Raw genomic sequence first — 19,243 nt, forward strand, 5'->3', positions numbered from 1 at the left:
CCCTAGTCCCTATATAGTGACCTACTTTTCATCAGAGACCTTTGGGCCCTGGTCAAAAGTAGTGCCCTACATAGGGGATATGGTGTATTTGGGATACAAGATAATTGGTTTAGACTAGGTATCTTGTAGACTGAGTGTGTGAGGAAACATATTCTGTAACCTTGGAGGATTGTAAATCGATTAACTGTAAACATTTAAACAAGTTGTCATGAACGCTGGAGATAATGTGAATCATTCATTAAAACAGTCATACAAGCTGGAAATAATGTCATTCTATTCAGTTTCCCAAAAAGACTACTTTCACAAACATCCTATTCAGGGACATCTGGCTCAGTGGGTGGGTGCAAGGAAAATCGTCTCCTTAGACTGTTTTCCTGTAGGCCATGGCACATGACCAAAGTCCTTTACACACAAGTGAAGTGATACTTCACTGGAAAAATCGTAAAACCATGCAAAAGGTTACTACAGGCTCTTTCGATGGTAATTTACATGGCTAATCCCGTATTTATTCAGTTTTACATGACGTCATAAACTCCTCATTGGTCGCTGAAAGTTAACAGGGGCGTGCATTTCCGGTAATCTCATATTGTGTATTTGCAGTTTCCCCAGTCATAGAGAGAGAAGAGAGGTCCCGGGCACGTAAATATACAAACCTGGATATTCAGGCGAATAAATGCCACCAAGTATGACCAAGAGCTCGGCGAATAAACTGACAAATGGAGATGTTTTCCACCGGACATCCAACGGTAAGACATCATCGAGAAGGAACGGTTTCGTGAAGAATCATTGCTTGTTCCAACAACCGCAACAGAAGAATCGGCGCCCGAGTGAGGTGAGGCCCACCCGTCAACACTACTGCTACTACCGCTCGATGAGAATAGGGAATGACCATTAGAATATCCGGCAACAATATAGATTGAATAAACACAGCGCAATAAAATGTAACTACTTATTCCAACTATTTTTATTTGTCGCTTTTTTAAACTAGTATTGAAGTTGAGTCATTGTAACAAGTTTGATAGGGTGGATGCTTTGTGATGAAATTATTAAGCCTCAGAATGTGTTGACTGATTTATAATAATTATTTATCGTGTCCGTTTTGTGAAAATGTGTCTTGCATCTCAACACAGCAAAGCATCACCACATAAGTACATACATTTTATATATATTGTAATGACCCGGAAACAACTACATCCGCAACACATGTGGTTACAGTTAACAGTTCGTATGGGGGAGGGAGTAGTTATTTATTCAATTGCCATATACTGGTGGGGATGAATGATTTCTGGGCTCGGGTGGTTTTGTAAAGATGGACTCTCTATCGGCGGGTTGATGGTAGCTGGTACTCCTGGTTGAGTGGGTGTGTCAGGTCGGTGGCAATTCTCGCTCCTGCCCTCACAACTCTCTCCAAGAACAGCGCTTCCATGTTCTTGAGTTTAACTCCACTGATTTTGCTTGACAGCGTTACTCTTTTGTGTAGTTGGTTTTTGTTTTAGATGGATAGCTGATTGTACCAGGCTTGGAAACAGAAAGTGAGAACACTGAACAATGTATGTTTAGAACATGGCTGATATTATTTTATTGACCGGGGATTGATTTAATCTCCTCATGAAATACAGTCGTTGTCCCTTTTTGTATATCTGTTGTGTGTTTGCAATCCGAGAGAGTTTCGAGTCGATTTTATAGTTCCAAGATATTTGTATTGCTCAATTGATTCTATTTGTTCTGAGTCAATGTGGATTGGCCTGGTGTCATCTTCTATGGTTCTGAAGTTTGTAATTTCCTTGTTTTATTTTTACATTAAGAATGAGTCTGTTTTCTTTGCACCATTCTGTGGAGTGTGTTATTTCTGTCCTGTGGTCATCCTGGACCCCTCGATTAGACTGAAGAATAGGCTATGGGTGTTGTTAGACAGCGTAATCATAGGCTGCTATGCTTTCATTGTGTAGGTTATTTAGTTTACTAACCAATTAACAATCAGCCACATGCTAGACTCATTTTCACCATTGTTTTCCCAAAACTCACTTTTAAACTAATCATTTACAACATAAAGTCACTCTTATAAACTCCAAACTCCTATCCAGGTTTTAAATGATCAAATAAAATTTTATTGGTCACGTGCATGTGTTTAGCAGATGTTATTGCGGGTGTAGCGAAATGCTTGTGTTTCTTGCTCCGACAGTGCAGTAATATATAATGAGTAAATTCTAACAATTGCACATATACTCAATACACACAAATCTAAGTAAAGGAATGATGAATTAAGAATATATAAATATATGGATGAGCAATGTCAGAGTGGCATAGCCTAAGATTCAGTAGAATAGAATACAGTATATACATATGAGATGAGTAATGTAGATAGATATGTGAACATTATTAAAGTGACTAGTGTTCAATTTATTAAAGTGGCCAGTGATTCCAAGTCTATGTATCTAGGAAGAACCCTCTAATGTGCTAGTGATGGCTATTTTACAGTCTGATGGCCTTGAGATAGAAGCTGTTTTTCAGTCTCTCGGTCCCAGCTTTGATGCACCTGTACTGACATCGCCTTCTGGATGATAGCGGGGTGAACAGGCAGTGGCTCGGGTGGTTGTTGTCCTTGATGATCTTTTTGGCCTTCCTGTGACATCGGGTGCTGTAGGTGTCCTGGAGGGCAGGTAGTTTTCCCCCAGTGATGCATTGGGCAGACCGCACCACCCTCTGGAGAGCCCTGCGGTTGCGGGTGGTGCATTTGCCATACCAGGCGGTGATACAGCCCGACAGGATGCTCTCAATTGTGCGTCTAAGAGTTTGTGAGGGTCTTAGGTGACAAGCCACATTTTCTTCAGCCTCCTGAGGTTTGAGAGGCGTTTGTTGCGTCTTCTTCACCACACTGTCTGTGTGGGTGGACCATTTCAGTTTGTCAGTGATGTGTACACCAAGGAACTTGAAGCTTTCCACCTTCTCCACTGCGGTCCCTTCGATGTGGATAGGGGGGTGCTCCCTCTGCTGTTTCCTGAAGTCCACGATCACGATCATCTCCTTTGTTTTGTTGACGTTGAGTGAGAGGTTGTTTTCCTGGCACCACACTCCCAGATCTCTCACCTCCTTGCTGTAGGCTGTCTTGTCATTGTTGGTGATCAAGCCTTTGTGGAACCCCAGTGTTGAGGATCAGAGGAGTGAAGTTGGAACATTCATCTTGTGTCTGAGCCGTTGAATTGCGACTCCTCTTTGTCTCTGTACTGACATTTTGCCTGTTTGATTGCCTTGCGGAGGGAATAACTACACTGTTTGTATTCGGCCATATTCCCAGTCACCTTGCCATGGTTAAATGCGGTAGTTCGTGCTTTCAGTTTTGTGCGAATGCTGCCATCTATCCACGATTTCTGGTTAGGATAGGTTTTGATAGTCAGTGGGTACAACATCTCCTATACACTTCCTGATAAACTCAGTCACCGTATCAGTATATACGTCAATGTTATTCGCTGAAGCTACCCGGAACATATCCCATTCCGCGTGATCAAACAATCTTGAAGCATGGATTCCGATTGGTCAGACCAGTGTTGAGTAGTTCTTAGCACGGGTACGTCCTGTTTGAGTTTCTGCCTATAGGAAGGGAAGAGCAAAATGGAGTCGTGGTCAGATTTGCCGAAAGGGGGGCGGGGGAGGGCCTTGTAAGCATCCCGGAAGTTGGAGTAGCAGTGGTCGAGTGTTTTAGCACTGCGAGTACTACAGTCTGTGTTAGAACTTCTGCAGCCTTTTTCTCAAATTTGCTTTTTTATAATCCTCAGCCACAATACATGCAGCCTCAGAATATATGGTTTCCAGTTTGCATAACATGACGATTAGATTTTTTAGGATCCCCATTAGCCAAAGCAAATGGTGACAGCTAGTCTTACTGGAGTCCAACACCATAACCTAAAAGACTAAACATTTAAACACATGAACATGTAGTTTGCGTGGTGTAGAAGTTCTACTGACACTACCATGGAGAATACCAATCAGAACGGGGAGGCAGGGCAGTTGGTTGTGCAACGTAACTGCAGAGGAGTACTTTGTCTCCCAGGCAGCACACACATGACACAACACAAGCCTCCCCTGGGGATAATAACTGCTGGCTATAGGAAATGGTCCTTGGGAGGGCTGAATGTCTCTGAGGACAGAAGGCGAGAGGATGAGGAAAATGGACACTGACAGCTAGGCGTTGATGTGTTGGCAGCTTGGGGCGGTTGGGCACACACTTGAGGCTACCGTGGAATTCTAAATTGAACCCTTTTTCCTATACCCCTCAGGCAATGTAGATATGAAAGGGTTGTATAGAAACCAAACAACATGGTAATAACGTGTATCTGGACTCCATCTAGTCCACTGATGGACAGAATGAATATGCTCTATACACTTGACCTATAGACTACCATCTGATCTTAACAAGTGTCTTGGGGACAGGAATTCATGCTTCAGAAGCATTGGAATTTGGAGCATTTTGAATTCAAAGTAACTGACCGGTTGGCCCCTTTTAACAGGTTGTTGCTCTCAACCCTAATGTGATCTTTGTTGAGCTAGTGATGCAGATAATTCAACAGTACCCTTATCCTACCCACCCTTGGTTGATAATCCTGGTGTTGTATCACCGTCGAGAGTTTTAATAAAGATTAGGTTTAGGAGCGGTAAAAATTGAGAGCCTAGGCATTCACTTCGTTTGCATTGCCCCTCTATAAGACCTCTTTATCCAGCTCATGTGACAGTGACACGTCCTGGATGTGTGGAACTCGTCTCTTTTCATGGAATACGAAACGCCCTATTAGATCCCTGTACTGTACTGTTCCTCACACGACAGTTGGTCTTCGGACGGTTGCTAATGCACAGCTATAAAATGTGTTCAGATATGATCTGTCTGGTTTTTACTAGTCTGTGGTAGTGGCTGGAGGGCCTAGGCCACTAACTGCTCTCTCTGAGCGGTATATTTGACTTTAAACATTTCTCTTTGTGTTTCAGTTAGCTTGAAGGTCTAGTTGTTAGCAGTCAGACCTGTATGTGGGTTAGTGGTGTAGTTTAGAGGGCTATTTCATCATGTCCGTTCCTTAGGGAGAATGACTCTGGGATCAGTTCTGAGTTGCATTGAGCACGTAGTCCACATGCGCACACACACCATAAAGGTAGAGAGAGGCATGACATGTGGTTGCTAAGCAGCCAGGGTTTAATGGGTGACCAGGCTGACTGACTTTAGGTCATTTGATTTGAGAGGTTTAGTTTTCAACACAATAAGCTACAGTTCAGCCTCAATGAAAAGCCTCTGGATAGCCCTCTGGATAGCCCTCTATCCTCTGGATAGCCCTCTGGATAGCCCTCTATCCTCTGGATAGCCCTCTATCTTCTGGATAGCCCTCTGGATAGCCCTCTATCCTCTGGATAGCCCTCTGGATAGCCCTCTGGGCCCAGGGTCCAGGTGATCCGGTTTTGCAGGAGGGATCAAAAACACTGTCACTATTCAGGGGTCTGTTATTGTTTTTAACAAACAATCTTTATTCAAAGGATCTAAGCTGTAGGCATATATACATACAGTGGAAGTTTGAAGTTTACATACACTTAGGATGGAGTCATTTAAAATTCGTATTTCAACCACTCCACAAATTTCTTGTTAACAAACTATAGTTTTGGCAAGTCGGTTAGGACAAGTAATTTTTCCAACAATTGTTTACAGACATATTATTTCACTTAAGTCACTGTATCACATTTCCAGTGGATCAGAAGTTTTCATACACTAAGTTGACGGTGTACCTGTGGATGTATTTCATGACCTACCTTCAAACTCCGTGCCTCTTTGCTTGACATCATGGGAAAATCAAAAGAAATCAGCCAAGACCTCAGAAAAAAATGGTAGATCTCTACAAGTCTGGTTCATCGTTGGGAGCAATTTCCAAACGCCTGAAGGTACCACGTTCATCTTTACAAGCAATAGTACGCAAGTATAAACACCATGGGACCAAGCAGCCGTCATACCGCTCAGGAAGGAGACGCGTTCTGTCTCCTAGAGATGAACGTACTTTGGTGCGAAAAGTGTAAATCAATCACAGAACAACAGCAAAGGACCTTGTGAAGATGCTGGAGGAAACAGGTACAAAAGTATCTTTATCCACAGTAAAACAAGTCGTATATGGGTCTTCCAATTGGACAATGACCCCAAGCATACTTCCAAAGTTGTGGCAAAATGGCTTAAGGACAACAAAGTCAAGGTATTGGAGTGGCCATCACAAAGCCCTGACCTCAATCCTATAGAACATTTGTGAGCAGAACTGAAAAAGCGTGTGCGAGCAAGGAGGCTTACAAACCTGACTCAGTTACACCAGCTCTGTCAAGAGGAATGGGCCAAAATTCACCCAACTTATTGTGGGAAGCTTGTGGAAGGCTGCCTGAAACGTTTGACCCAAGTTCAACAATTTAAAGGCAATGCTACCAAATAATAATTGAGTGTATGTAAACTTCTGACCCATTGGGAATGTGATGAAAGAAATAGAAGCTGAAATAAATAATTTGCTCTACTATTATTCTGACATTTCACATTCTTAAAATAAAGTGGTGATCCTAACTGACCTAAAACAGAGATTTTTTACTAGGATTAAATTGAGTTTAAATGTATTTGTCTAAGGTGTATGTAAACTTCTGACTGTCACAAATTCTGCATGTTTCTATAGAGCAAACAGATTAGGCCTGACTAAAAGTAAATCATGACCTGGTAAGGAGAGTCAGAGAGATACAGTATGTCTGCTGGGTTTAACACTTCTGCATCTGTGTTAATATGTAGATTAGTTTCACACTTCTGTGATCAATGGCTCAGTTTACTCACTCAAATGCCATTTGTTGATCTTTCCTCAACTTGGGTGTGTCCCATGGGACAGACTGCAATGGTGCAACCACCATTAGACTTTTCTGCAGACACCACAGGCTAATATTAGAACAGACTAGGCTACCCAATAAATGGTGGTTCCAATGCTACCTGTTTTGCATGACCAAAATTGCATGTAAAGATCGACACCGAATCCCTTCCAGTCAGCAACACAACCATCTTCTGTTTGTCTGTGTATTTTCTTCTTCTCCAGAACAACCATGTTGTTCGTAACGCCAGCCTGTACAACAAAGCGTTTGTGGAGCAGTTTGAGGAGACTCCTCTGCTTGTGGCTGTTCTCACCTACGTGGGCTACGGGATCCTCACCATCTTCGGGTACCTGCGGGACTTCCTCCGGCACTGGGGCATGGAGAAGTGCCATGTGGCCAGAGAGAGGGAAGAGCAGAAGGTAAGATGCAGATGAGTTTTTCCTTGGAGAAATGGATGCGTGTTCTCGCTGACAGATCTAGAATCGGATTACCCCGCCCCTGAATCGGATTACCCCGCCCCTGAATCGGATTACCCCGCCCCTGAATTATTTTTTTTAACCATTAAGGGTTTGGAGAAATAGCTGACCCTGTGTCAGTGGTTACTGGTTAGGGGCAACTTCTGTCTACCTAGTCCTTCATTGCCATTCATTCATTGCTTCTACTTTAAAACGCCCCTCTAAAACGGTTTTATGATGTAGGCTATTACAGTGCTCATATTTACTCTGGTGCTGTGTGAATAGGGTGTGAAATATGCCTGAACAATACAGATGTGTAACATGGGAAGGTGTGAAACTGATTTCTCCAGACACATTCCACTACAGCTTTAGCGTTTTCGAAACCTGTTTTTTTGTAAACCGCAATGCTCAGTGCAACCGTTATGCGTTATGCCAAACCAGTTGTCCTGAAGCTGTGAAAGAGACACACCTAGGCCTGTGAGGAATTTGCGTTGTCTATAAACACAGTCTTTCTGGCTAGTGCACATCAAATACTTTAATATTGAACAGTTAGGTCAAACAATTTCTTTGAAAGCTTGGGAGAAAGACATACCTGTGTGTTTGCATAAATTCAGACCGTGTTATTGATTCCAACAATGACTGACAAGTCTCTCTGTGTCTCTCTCTCTCTCTCTCTCTCTCTCTCTGTGTGACTATCTCTCTCTCTCTCTGTGTCTCTCGCTCTCTCTCTGTGTCTCTGTCTGTGTGTTTTCTAGGACTTTGTTCCACTGTACCAGGACTTTGAGAACTTCTACACCCGGAATCTATACATGCGTATCCGTGACAACTGGAACAGGCCGATCTGCAGTGTTCCAGGAGCCAAGATGGACCTGTTGGAGAGGGCCTCCAAAGACTACAACTGGACCTTCCAGTGAGTGGCCCATCCTAACCATAATAACTCTAACAGGGCTTGTGTACATGTGTAGCTACTAGACTATTGTATATGGTACTGTAGACTCTGGACCTACCCATGGACTATCATGGCTTTTACAGGGAGTAGATGGGTCTGTGTGAGAACGACCCATGTCATGGGTCTATCATGCCCCCTCTATCACCTACAGGTCATTGTCCTACTTACAATGATAAGAGAGGGAAGTCTATCTGGGGACGAACGTGATGTGTAGAAACCGACAGACAATATCTGTCACGTATCGTTGTGTGGTAAAACCTCATTCACTCTTTGCTAGGCAGGATATGCTGCTGTCACAACTGCATGTAAGTGTTAGGGAACCCGTCAAGAACAAGTTAAAAACAAAATCTGATATTATTGTCAACACGATAGCTACTCTTGCTGCTTGTCAAAACTCACAAGTACAGTATAAAAGAAACAGAAGCCTTCGTTTGGTGTGTTTAGCGTTATCAGCAGGTTTTAAAATACAGGACTTCACAGTGTAAGATCGGACCTCCTCCACCACAACTGTAGTTCTGTCTCGTCAGAGTTGCTATAAGTTGTCTTTCTACCCAGACACACAGGTAAGGTGGTGAAAGACGTGATCAACATGGGTTCCTATAACTACCTGGGCTTTGCTGAGAACACTGGGAGGTGTGCTGACGCTGCCACAGAGTCGACCCACCACTATGGCGTTGGAGTGGGTAGCACCCGCTATGAGATGGGTAAGACATGGTTATAATCACCTTCTTGTTGGGGACAAGGGTCGTTTTTGTGTTTAAACACTCATATCTGTGGACCGCAGGTAGAGCATGGCGCTTACAACGCCAGGATAGTGGGTTCGATTCCCGGTACTACCCGTACCAAAAATGTATGCACGCGTGACTGTTAAGTCGCTTGGATAAACGTATCTTCTAAATGGCATATGTTATTTAAAAGGAAGCGCTGATTCAAAACGTTGGTAAAATATCCACTGCAGACAACCTTCTGGGGACAAACTGGCTCACTCATTCTGTTGTTGGGCTTGGTTGTGCCGTCTACTTTGGTAGTTTGGCCATTTTTTAAAGGAAACAAAAGTCCTCTGTTGTCATGTACCCCACAATGACAGAGCACAGAATAGAAAGACATGTTGGACATTAACATTGTATCCTCCATGCGTTGTTTCTGTCAGGCCTTTGTTATGTGCAGGAAGCTGTTGTTCTGAGGTAGTGCGTCTTTGTGTTGTTGTATTGTAGTATGACCTGGACAGTTGTATTGAGTTAAAAATGGATAGTGATGTTGATTTAGAGCATCACTGTAACTGATATGGATACTAGTGAATGTTAGTACGTCTGTATTAATGTCGTGCACGCTTTATGATGTCATGAACACTCGTTGAAGTAAGACATCATTTTTATTTACATGTTCCTGTTCCTGCTGTATCCAGGTAACCTGGATCTCCATGAGGAGTTGGAACAGCTGGTTGCTAGGTTCCTGGGGGTGGAGTCATCTATGGCGTTTGGGATGGGCTTTGCTACCAACTCCATGAACATTCCGGCTCTGGCTGGAAAGGTAGGGATAAAAAATATATATTTCTCACATGCTTAAGTCATTTAGAATCCGCTCTCATCCACAGAGACTTTAGGCCTAAAGTCAGTGCATTTAACTAAGATATATAGGTAAGACAGTCGCATTTTGCATTACTGAAATTATTTTCATACTTCCTAATCAAACACAATAGTGTACATATTTCTGTGTGCAAAAATGAGCACGGGACCGGAGTGATTTTTTTTATTTATTGGGAAGGGACAGGAAAGTTCCGGGGTTATGAAACTGTTGTGTGATCAGGAAAGACTGGACAGGAATGGATTTGAGCTCCCGTGTCAACCTGTAGTATGCACTATCCTCTGTAGTGGCTTGTGGTTGGAGGCCAGGCAGTTGCCATACTAAGCAGTGATGCAGCCGGTCAAGACGCTCTCAGTGGTGCAGCTGTAGAACTTTGTGAGGATCTGAGGGCCCATGCTGAATCTTTTCAGCCTCATGAGGGGGAAAAAGCATTGTTTCCTCTTCATGACTGGGTTGCTGTGTGGGGACCATAATATGTCCTTATTGATGTGGACATTGAGGAACTTGAAGCTCTCGACCTGCTCCACTACAGCCTTTTTGATTTAAATGAGGGCGTGCTCGGCCCTCCGTTTCCTGTAGTCCACGATCAGCGAATTTGTATTACTGACGTTGAGGGAGAGGTTGTTGTCCTGGCACCACACTGCCAGGTCTCTGACTTCCCTATAGGCTGTCACATTGGCAATTGGTGATCAGGCCTACCACCGTCTTCTGCAAACTTAATGATGGTGTTGGGAGTCGTGCGCGGCCATGGGTGAACAGGGACTACAGACTAAGCACGCACCCCTAAGGGGCCCCGTGTTGAGGTTCCGCATGGGGGATGTTTTGTTGCCTACTCCACACTGCCCTTTCCCACCTGGACAAAAGGAACACCTAAGTGAGAATGCTGTTCATTGACTACAGCTCAGCGTTCAACACCATAGTGCCCTCAAAGCTCACCACTAAGTTAAGGACCCTGGGACTGAACACTTCCTTGTGCAACTGGATTCCCAACTTCCTGATCGGAAATATATATATTTATTGTCTGGATAGGCCACCACCTAGGGCCAGCCGATCAGGAAGTTGGGAATCCAGTTGCAGAAGGAAGTGTTCAGTCCCAGGGTCCTTAACTTAGTGGTGAGCTTTGAGGGCACTATGGTGTTGAACGCTGAGCTGTAGTCAATGAACAGCATTCTCACTTAGGTGTTCCTTTTGTCCAGGTGGGAAAGGGCAGTGTGGAGTTCAATAGAGATTGCATCATCTGTGGATTTGTTTGGGCGGTATGTGACTTGGAGTGGGTCCAGGGTTTCTGGGATGACGGTCCAGGGTTTCTGGGATGACGGTCCAGGGTTTCTGGGATGACGGTCCAGGGTTTCTGGAATGACGGTCCAGGGTTTCTGGGATGACGGTCCAGGGTTTCTGGGATGACGGTCCAGGGTTTCTGGGATGACGGTCCAGGGTTTCTGGTCCTGATCTTACTACATGTATTTTTCACTCATGAACATTCCTGCTCTTGCTGGCTGGGTAGGAATCTCACCCTCTCTCTCACCCTCTCTCACTCTCACCCTCTGTTCTCTCTCTCTCTTTCTTATCTCTTATCTCTCTTATCTCTCTCGCTGGGTAGGAATCTCACCCTCTGTCTCACCCTCTGTTCTCTCTCTTTCTTATCTCTCTTATCTCGCTCTCTCTCTCACGTTCTGTAAGTCAATGAACTGAAGTAACCTCTCCTTGATGTTAACCAGTTGAATGATAGGACAACATTTTGATTTCCACCTAAATAGACTTACCCAAACGTAATAATTTTCCATGAGATGGCCATGAACAATAACTGGTAATGTTGCATAGTTTTAGAAAGATCTGGAACTCACCTTTCTGGTAAAAACATTTATATAAATTGTTGAGGTCTACTCACTTGAGGACACAAGCTCAAGTACATAGTATAAGTATTATGAAAATATGAAAAATCATATTTCTTTCCTATTCAACAAAAGTGTGGCTTGAAATAACTGAAATGCTTTAAATATTATAACAATGAAATTCTAAACAATTTCACCGTTCCTAGAACTGTAAGATCAATATGAACATACTTAGTGACAGTACAATATTGGCACCATTTCATATAACTGTCGACAGAGAATTTTCTCCTAAACGTCCTCTGAGCGGCGCAGAAACTCTATTCAATGTTTGCAGACTCGTTACAACTTCAGCTTTAAGCACAACGTGATTTTGTCCGTCTCTGACCCAGACAAAGTGGTCTTGCTTCAATTCTACGAAATGATTTAGTTAAGAGGTAAATCTGGCTGAGCATATCACACAGAGATGAAACCATTATGGCTGGATTCGTTTGACTGTCACCGTTCATTTTCCTTCTCCCAAGCTCAGCTCACTCGCTCAGGGGAAGAGATAATTGATTCTTTGTCTGGATAGGCCAGAAAATGTGACACGTCACTCCTTATGCAAATGTAGGGTCTGAAACCTGACACTTGGAAACAGAGAGCAGACAGCTGGGGCTTTTTGGCATTATACTGCAAGGGACACTACGGCGTTCACAGAGCGCTTTCGACACCAACATGTCATTCGGAATCAGTCCAGAACTGCTCAAACTCCCCCATATGGGGGTTCACGTCGTTCCAAAACCCTCTAGTTTCCTCAGTGTGTTTTCAAAACATTGAGAAACAGGTCGTTAATCATCATGATGCCTGAAAGGCCTTGAGTTATTAGGATAGGAAGCTCACTCTCCGCCCCCCCTCTCACTCTCCGCCCCCCCTCTCTCTCTCCGCTCTCTCTCTCCGCCCCCCTCTCCTCTCGCTGCTCTTCTCCGCCGTCTCTGGCTCTGTCCGCCCATCCTCTCTCCGCTCCTCTCTCCGGCCCGCCTCTCTCTCCGCTCTCTCCGCCCCCCTCTCTCTCCACCCCTACTCTCTCTGACTCATTATAACCCTTTACTTCTCCTCCTCTAAGTTTTGTTTTGACAAAAAGTGAAGTAAAAGTCTCTGACTGGCAGGCGCGTGGTCGTCCTCGTGAAAGTAGTCAACACACTTCCTCTCGACAGACGTACACATTGAGGAGAGGCGAAGGACCATTCACATGTTCTTGACAGACTTCCTCCTCCTCGCCTCTTCTTCTTGGAAATTACATCATTGCTTAATGCACTAATTCTGCTTAATCGTTCAATCACTAGATGATGGAATTGTGTAACTTGTCTTGCGGTAACTATACAATGGCTGTGGGGTGTCGTGGTGTGATGTCTGAGGTGTCATTGACTGTGAGACTGCGTCTGTGACCCCCCCCTTCAGGGAAACTGTCCTGTATACCGCTTTACTGTGTTAGGGTTTTTGTATTGCGATGTAAATAAATGATATTATTTTGCTGTAATTCCAGGGTTGTTTGATCCTGAGTGATGAGTTAAACCATGCCTCTCTGGTGCTGGGCGCTCGGCTGTCTGGATCCATCATCAGAGTCTTCAAGCACAACAGTGAGTCATTTAGTGTTGTCAAAGACGACCCTGTTTGATCACCGTCTATCTATTACCTCAGGCAGCTCTCTACAGTAAACTTACAGATCACAATGGGATGTAACCTGCTCCGTGCAATCAACACAACACTAAAGACCAACTGTCTCTCATTAGAAGCTCTAGTCTCTGTCTAGCTGTTTGTTTGTCTTTATATTAGTCTGAGCACATGTAAGCCACCGTCCATCCCCAGCCACCTCTACACCATCTACAGTTCCTCCCTATCCACTTAGACGTGACTCTGTAGTTAGGTGTCAGGTAATAATATGGATATTTTGTGCCAGTGTTTGTTTTGTTTTCTCTCATTGCTCCTCCTGGCATTCTATTTTAGACTGACAAGACAGGGGAGATGTGACGCATAAACACATTTCTTCACTCGAAGACTCGCTGCCTCTCAGTGTTAGCCGGCCATCTTGTTGTCTTGCTTGGGATACAATGTCTAAACATTCAGGTACTTCCGCTGCATTATTCAGACGCTTTTCTATGTTCTGTGTCTGTCTCTCTAGATATGGTGAGTCTAGAGAAGCTGTTGAGAGATGCCATAGTCCACGGCCAGCCCAGAACTCGCAGGCCCTGGAAGAAGATCCTCATTCTGGTCGAAGGAATATACAGGTACTGTACTTTTTTTTTAAGAGGTATCATATGTACAGCTATCATCTGCATTTCTATTCTGAGTTTTCTTATTAAATGTTCATTAATGAATTCCAATAAATAATGGAAATAACCCCAGCTGAATCAGACGCTCACAATACATTTTTAGAAAGTCTCCCTGCAGGCTCGGCACGGCCTAGTCTCCCTGCAGGCTCGCAGGCGGCCTAGTCTCCCTGCAGGCTGCGGCAACGGCCTAGTCTGCTGCAGGCTGCGGCACGGCCTAGTCTCCCTGAGGCACGGGGCCTAGTCTCCCTGCGCTCGGGCACGGCCTGAGTCTGCCCTGCCGGCTCGGCACGGCCTAGTCCTCCCCGCCGGGCTCGGCACGGCCTATCTCGGTCCTGCAAGGCATTTCGGCACGGCCTAGTTCCCTGCAGGCTCGGCAGCCGGGCCTACTGTGCCTCCCTTGCCGCTCGGCACGGCCCTAGGTCTCGCTGCCGGCCGGCACGGCCTAGTCTCCCTGCAGGGCTCGGCAGCGGCCGTAGTCCTCACGCCCTGCAGGCTCGGCAATGGGGGGCGGCTAGTCTCCCTGCCGGCTCGGCACGGCCTAGTCTCCCTGCAGGCTCGGCACGGCCTAGTCCCTCAGCTCGGCACGGCCTAGTCTCCCTGCAGGCTCGGCACGGCCTAGTCTCCCTGCAGGCTCGGCAAGGCTAGTCTCCCTGCCGGCTCGGCACGGCCTGTCTCCTGCCGGCTCGGCACGGCAGCCTGGCCAGTAGTCTCCCTGCCGGCTCGGCACGGCCTAGTCTCCCTGCCGGCTCGGCACGGCTAGTCTCCCTGCCGGATGCGGCACGGCCTATCTCCTGCAGGCTCGGCACGGCCTAGTCTCCCTGCAGGCTCGGCACGGCCTAGTCTCCCTGCCGGCTCGGCACGGCCTAGTCTCCCTGCCGGCTCGGCACGGGCCTCAGTTCTCCCTGGCAGGCTCGGCACGGCCTAGTTGCGCTCGCCGTCGTCCTCTGCAGGCTAGCACGGCCTAGTCTCCCTGCAGGCTCGGCACGGCCTAGTCTCCCTGCAGGCTCGGCACGGCCTAGTCTCCCTGCAGGCTCGGCACGGCCTAGTCGTACAGTTAGGAAGTTTCTTTTAACTGGGTGTGGCAGGATGTTGACTGAATAATTTCCTAGTCTTTACATAGAAGTGGGCATAAATATAGTGCGACCTTGAGTTGTTTGTCATGTACTTAGTGTAAAGGTCCACCAATCCGTTGTGATCAGTATGGATCTTGGTGAAGCTGCCTGTCCCTGATCAGTTCACTAAATGTGTCGTTAAAACGGTCTGACACACCCTGAGTGATCTAGAGAAACACACAGTCACTGACTTCTCACTGCAAATGAAGATCAAAAAGAAACATACACTGCTTACGTTGTTTTAGATTGCACATAGGGAGACGTTCACGTGTCTTAGGACGGCGGTGTGGTCATTTTCCAGACACAACAGTTGATCCACAGAATATTTATAGTGTGTGTGCTGTGCGTACACGTTTGTGTGTGTGTGCTGTGCGTACACGTTTGTGTGTGTGTGCTGTGCGTACACGTTTGTGTGTGTGTGCTGTGCGTACACGTTCATGTCCATGTATGTGTGTGTCTGTCTCTCCTCCCTCCACATCTCACCATTCTCCTCTCCATCTTCAGTATGGAGGGATCCATCGTGCGTCTGCCTGAGGTGATAGCCCTGAAGAAGCGCTACAAGGCCTTTCTCTACCTGGACGAGGCCCACAGCATCGGGGCACTAGGACCTCGCGGTGGAGGGGTGGTCGAGTACTTTGGTCTGGACCCCAAAGATGTTGACATCATGATGGGAACGTTCACTAAGAGCTTTGGTGCTGCTGGAGGGTATATCGGAGGAAAAAGGGTGAGTTGGCTGTCTGACAGAGGTTAAAGTTCAGGGGAGGTCATTATGGGAGTATTTACCAAGAGCTTTAGTGCTGCTGGAGGATAGATCGGCGGACTAGGCCGCTGCTGGAGGATAGATTGGAGGACTAGGCCGCTGCTGGAGGATAGATCGGAGGACTAGGCCGCTGCTGGAGGATAGATTCGGAGACTCAAGGCGCGCCTGGAGGGAATTAGATGGAGACTAGGCCGCTGCTGGAGGATAGGTCGGAGGACTAGGCCGCTGCTGGAGGATAGATCGGAGGACTAGGCCGCTGCTGGAGGATAGATCGTGAGGACTAGGCGCTGCTGGAGGATAGGTCGGAGGACTAGGCCGCTGCTGGAGGATAGATCGGAGGACTAGGCCGCTGCTGGAGGATAGATCGGAGGACTAGGCCGGAGGATAGTCAGCTCTCTCCGAAAGGCAGAAACTTGAGTGCCAGCTTTTTTCCTCGTGTTCCCGTTCCATTAAGTGAATGAATACTAGACTAGGAAGTATGGCTAAGCAACGCCAAAAGATCTGCGATCGGGAGAAATGTTCTTGGCGGGGTGCCAAGACCTCTGAAGCAGCACTCAGTGCTGGAAACACCAAAACATTCAGTTACAACAGAGCTAGGTGCAGGGGTCCCTCCCTTCTAACACTGAAACTGCCTTGGGTGTTCATACACAGATAATCGCCACTGACATGAGTCATGACATGTCTACTATGAGTCGAAGCCTTTGTTTTCAGGGATGGTTACTGATACAGTTTACTGAAAAAGTTTCGGTGTGGTGGTTTCGTCATCATCAGGACAACCCGGTTTCATCATTGCCCAATGATATGAGACATTTCCCACAGTGAAACCAGATTTCCATGGCTCAGTTGGAGCACGTTTGATTTCTGAATAGATCCCATACTGTCTACATGAGAATGACAATGGTCTCTTCTCTTCCCCCATAGGAGTTGATAGACTACCTGCGGTCCCACTCCCACAGTGCTATCTACGCCACCTCCATGTCCCCTCCTGTGTCCCAACAGATCATCACTTCTATGAAGATTATCATGGGGGAGGACGGTACCACTCTGGGTGAGTTTACACAGCCAGCCTCCCTCAGCTGGGAGGAAACACACTGTGTAGCTGAAATAGAACTAGTTAATATCCCAAATCCTGCAATCAGTAACACTTTACCCCTGTTTTATATGTATACTGAACAAAAATATAAACGCAACATGTAAAGTGTTGGTCTCATTCTGATTGGCTGGGCCTGGCTCCACAGTGGGTGGGCATGGCTCCCAAGTGGGTGGGCCTATGCCCTCCCAGGCTCACCCATGGCTGCGCCCCTGCCCAGTCATGTGAAATCCATAGATTAGGGCCAAATTAATGTATTTCAATTCACTGATTTCCTTAAATGATCTCTAAATCAGCAAAATATTTGAAAATGTTGCCTTTATATTTTGGTTCAGTATACTGTGCATTCGGAAAGTATTCAGACCGCTTGACTTTTTCCACATTTTGTTACATTACAGCCTTATTCTAAAATGGATTTAAAAATAAATCCTCATCAATCAACACACAATCCCCCGAAATGACAAAGCGAAAACAGTTTATTAAAAATCAACAGAAATACCTTATTTACACAAGTATTCAGACCCTTTGCTATGAGACTCAATTGAGCTCAGGTGAATCCTGTTTCCATTGATCATCCTTGAGACGTTTCTACAACTTGATTGGAGTCCAACTGTGGTAAGTTCAATTGATTGGCCATGATTTGAAAAGGCACACACCTGTCTATATAAGGTCCCACAGTTGACAGCGCATGTCAGAGTAAAAACCAAGCCATGATTGTGTTGAGGCACAGTTCTGCGGAAGGGTACCAAAAAATGTCTGCAGCATTGAAGGTCCCCAAGAACACAGTGGCCTCCATCATTCTTTAATGGAAGAAGTTTGGAACCACCAAGACTCTTCCTAGAGCTGGCTGCCCGGCCTAACTGAGCAATCGGGAGAAGGGCATTGGTCTGGGAGGTGACCAAGAACCCAGTGGTCACTCTAACAGAGCTCCACATAACAAAATGTGGGAAAAGTCAAGGGGTCTGAATACTTTCCGAATGCACTGTATCAACCTCAACTACTCCCGAACATTAACTACGGTATTGGCACTGACCCTGTCAAACCTGAAAAACCTGATTCCATCATCAGTACTTAATCATCAGGAGTTGAATCTGGTCCAAAGGGTTGATGATGACGGCAATACAAAAGGTTTTCACTTGCGTTAGGCGGTGCCTGGTACCGCACAGTGTCATTACCACCAGTAACCACAAGGTGGAAGTACAGACCTGGAAAGCATTACTGACTTCTGACTAAATTCATTGATTCTTGCTCACAGAAAAACTGAAGGAAAAACAGTTTACATTGATAAAAAAATATGCACTTAAAATACAATTAGCTGTGTGTGGATTCTTCCAAACTAAAACTTAACACTAATATAAAATCCAATAGCTGTTGAGTCCTGGTTGAACTGTACTTAAACTAGTGAAAGTTGGGTCTCCTGTCTGGTCCATCTGTAGAACACAATCTCCTCTCTTCAACCTGAGTGCTGTCATCAGGTGCAGTGGAGTTGACGGTCACTCCTACACACACTGTACAGCAAACATCTGGAACCAGCTCAGCCCATCCAGAGTGTATCTATCCCCCTCTCGGGAGCACCAGGCTGGGTTAAAACCTCCAGTCGGTCCCCTGCTTCCCTCAGGGCTCTGAGTGATTTGAAGCCTGTGAACTGGTAGTATGGACTATCCCCACATGGCTTCATGGCTTGCAGATGTCTGTCTGTCTGAGCTCCAGTGTGTGTGTGTGTGGCTTCCAGCTGTGTACAAAGCGACGTGCCACTGTGGATTAGAGTTCTCTCAGGAGTTCACTATGCTCGACACACACACACACACACACACACACACAGCCTAAACCCAGCAAGGGTCCGGGTCACTCCAGCGTTATGTTATTCTGACAGGGAGGTTCCTCCTGTTCCTACCTAGATAGTTGCAAATAACCACAGATCTCGGATCAGATTACCCTATAGTCAACCTTAACAGTAACAACTGGAGGATGAAAACATATCTGATCCTGTATCAGTGGATAGGGACAAAGTACAGAACTGATGTTTTCATCCTCCATCCTCCACCACTATCTCAATGGTCCAGACCAGGCTCTGACTGACACAAAGACATGGAAATGGCTGATCCCACAGTGATAGTTTTCTCAGGAAAGAGGAACGTTGGCAGTTTTATTGTTCAAAGCCTCATGTGTGTTTGAAATTCAAGCCTTTGAAGTTACTGCCATGGCTAGGTCGCTAGGAGGGGTAGTGAGGCTAGGTCGCTAGGAGGGGTAGTGAGGCTAGGTCGCTAGGAGGGGTAGTGAGGCTAGGTCGCTAGGAG

General features: G+C 45.9%; 1 protein-coding gene across 1 annotated transcript in view; it reads left to right on the plus strand.

The window, feature by feature from the left end:
- The first annotated feature begins 586 nt into the window (after positions 1-586).
- Positions 587-19,243, plus strand: part of LOC111972790 (serine palmitoyltransferase 2) — a 26,057-nt gene continuing 7,400 nt past the window's right edge. Inside the window, exons 1-9 of the mRNA XM_023999870.2 lie at positions 587-832; positions 7,080-7,274; positions 8,066-8,220; positions 8,815-8,963; positions 9,665-9,789; positions 13,198-13,291; positions 13,834-13,939; positions 15,601-15,820; positions 16,778-16,904. Of these exons, the coding sequence (XP_023855638.1) occupies positions 674-832; positions 7,080-7,274; positions 8,066-8,220; positions 8,815-8,963; positions 9,665-9,789; positions 13,198-13,291; positions 13,834-13,939; positions 15,601-15,820; positions 16,778-16,904 (1,330 nt within the window). The 5' untranslated portion in view covers positions 587-673. The remainder of the gene's footprint in view (positions 833-7,079; positions 7,275-8,065; positions 8,221-8,814; positions 8,964-9,664; positions 9,790-13,197; positions 13,292-13,833; positions 13,940-15,600; positions 15,821-16,777; positions 16,905-19,243) is intronic.

Source organism: Salvelinus sp. IW2-2015, linkage group LG14 (genome assembly GCF_002910315.2).
Source record: "Salvelinus sp. IW2-2015 linkage group LG14, ASM291031v2, whole genome shotgun sequence".
Taxonomy (NCBI): domain Eukaryota; kingdom Metazoa; phylum Chordata; class Actinopteri; order Salmoniformes; family Salmonidae; genus Salvelinus; species Salvelinus sp. IW2-2015.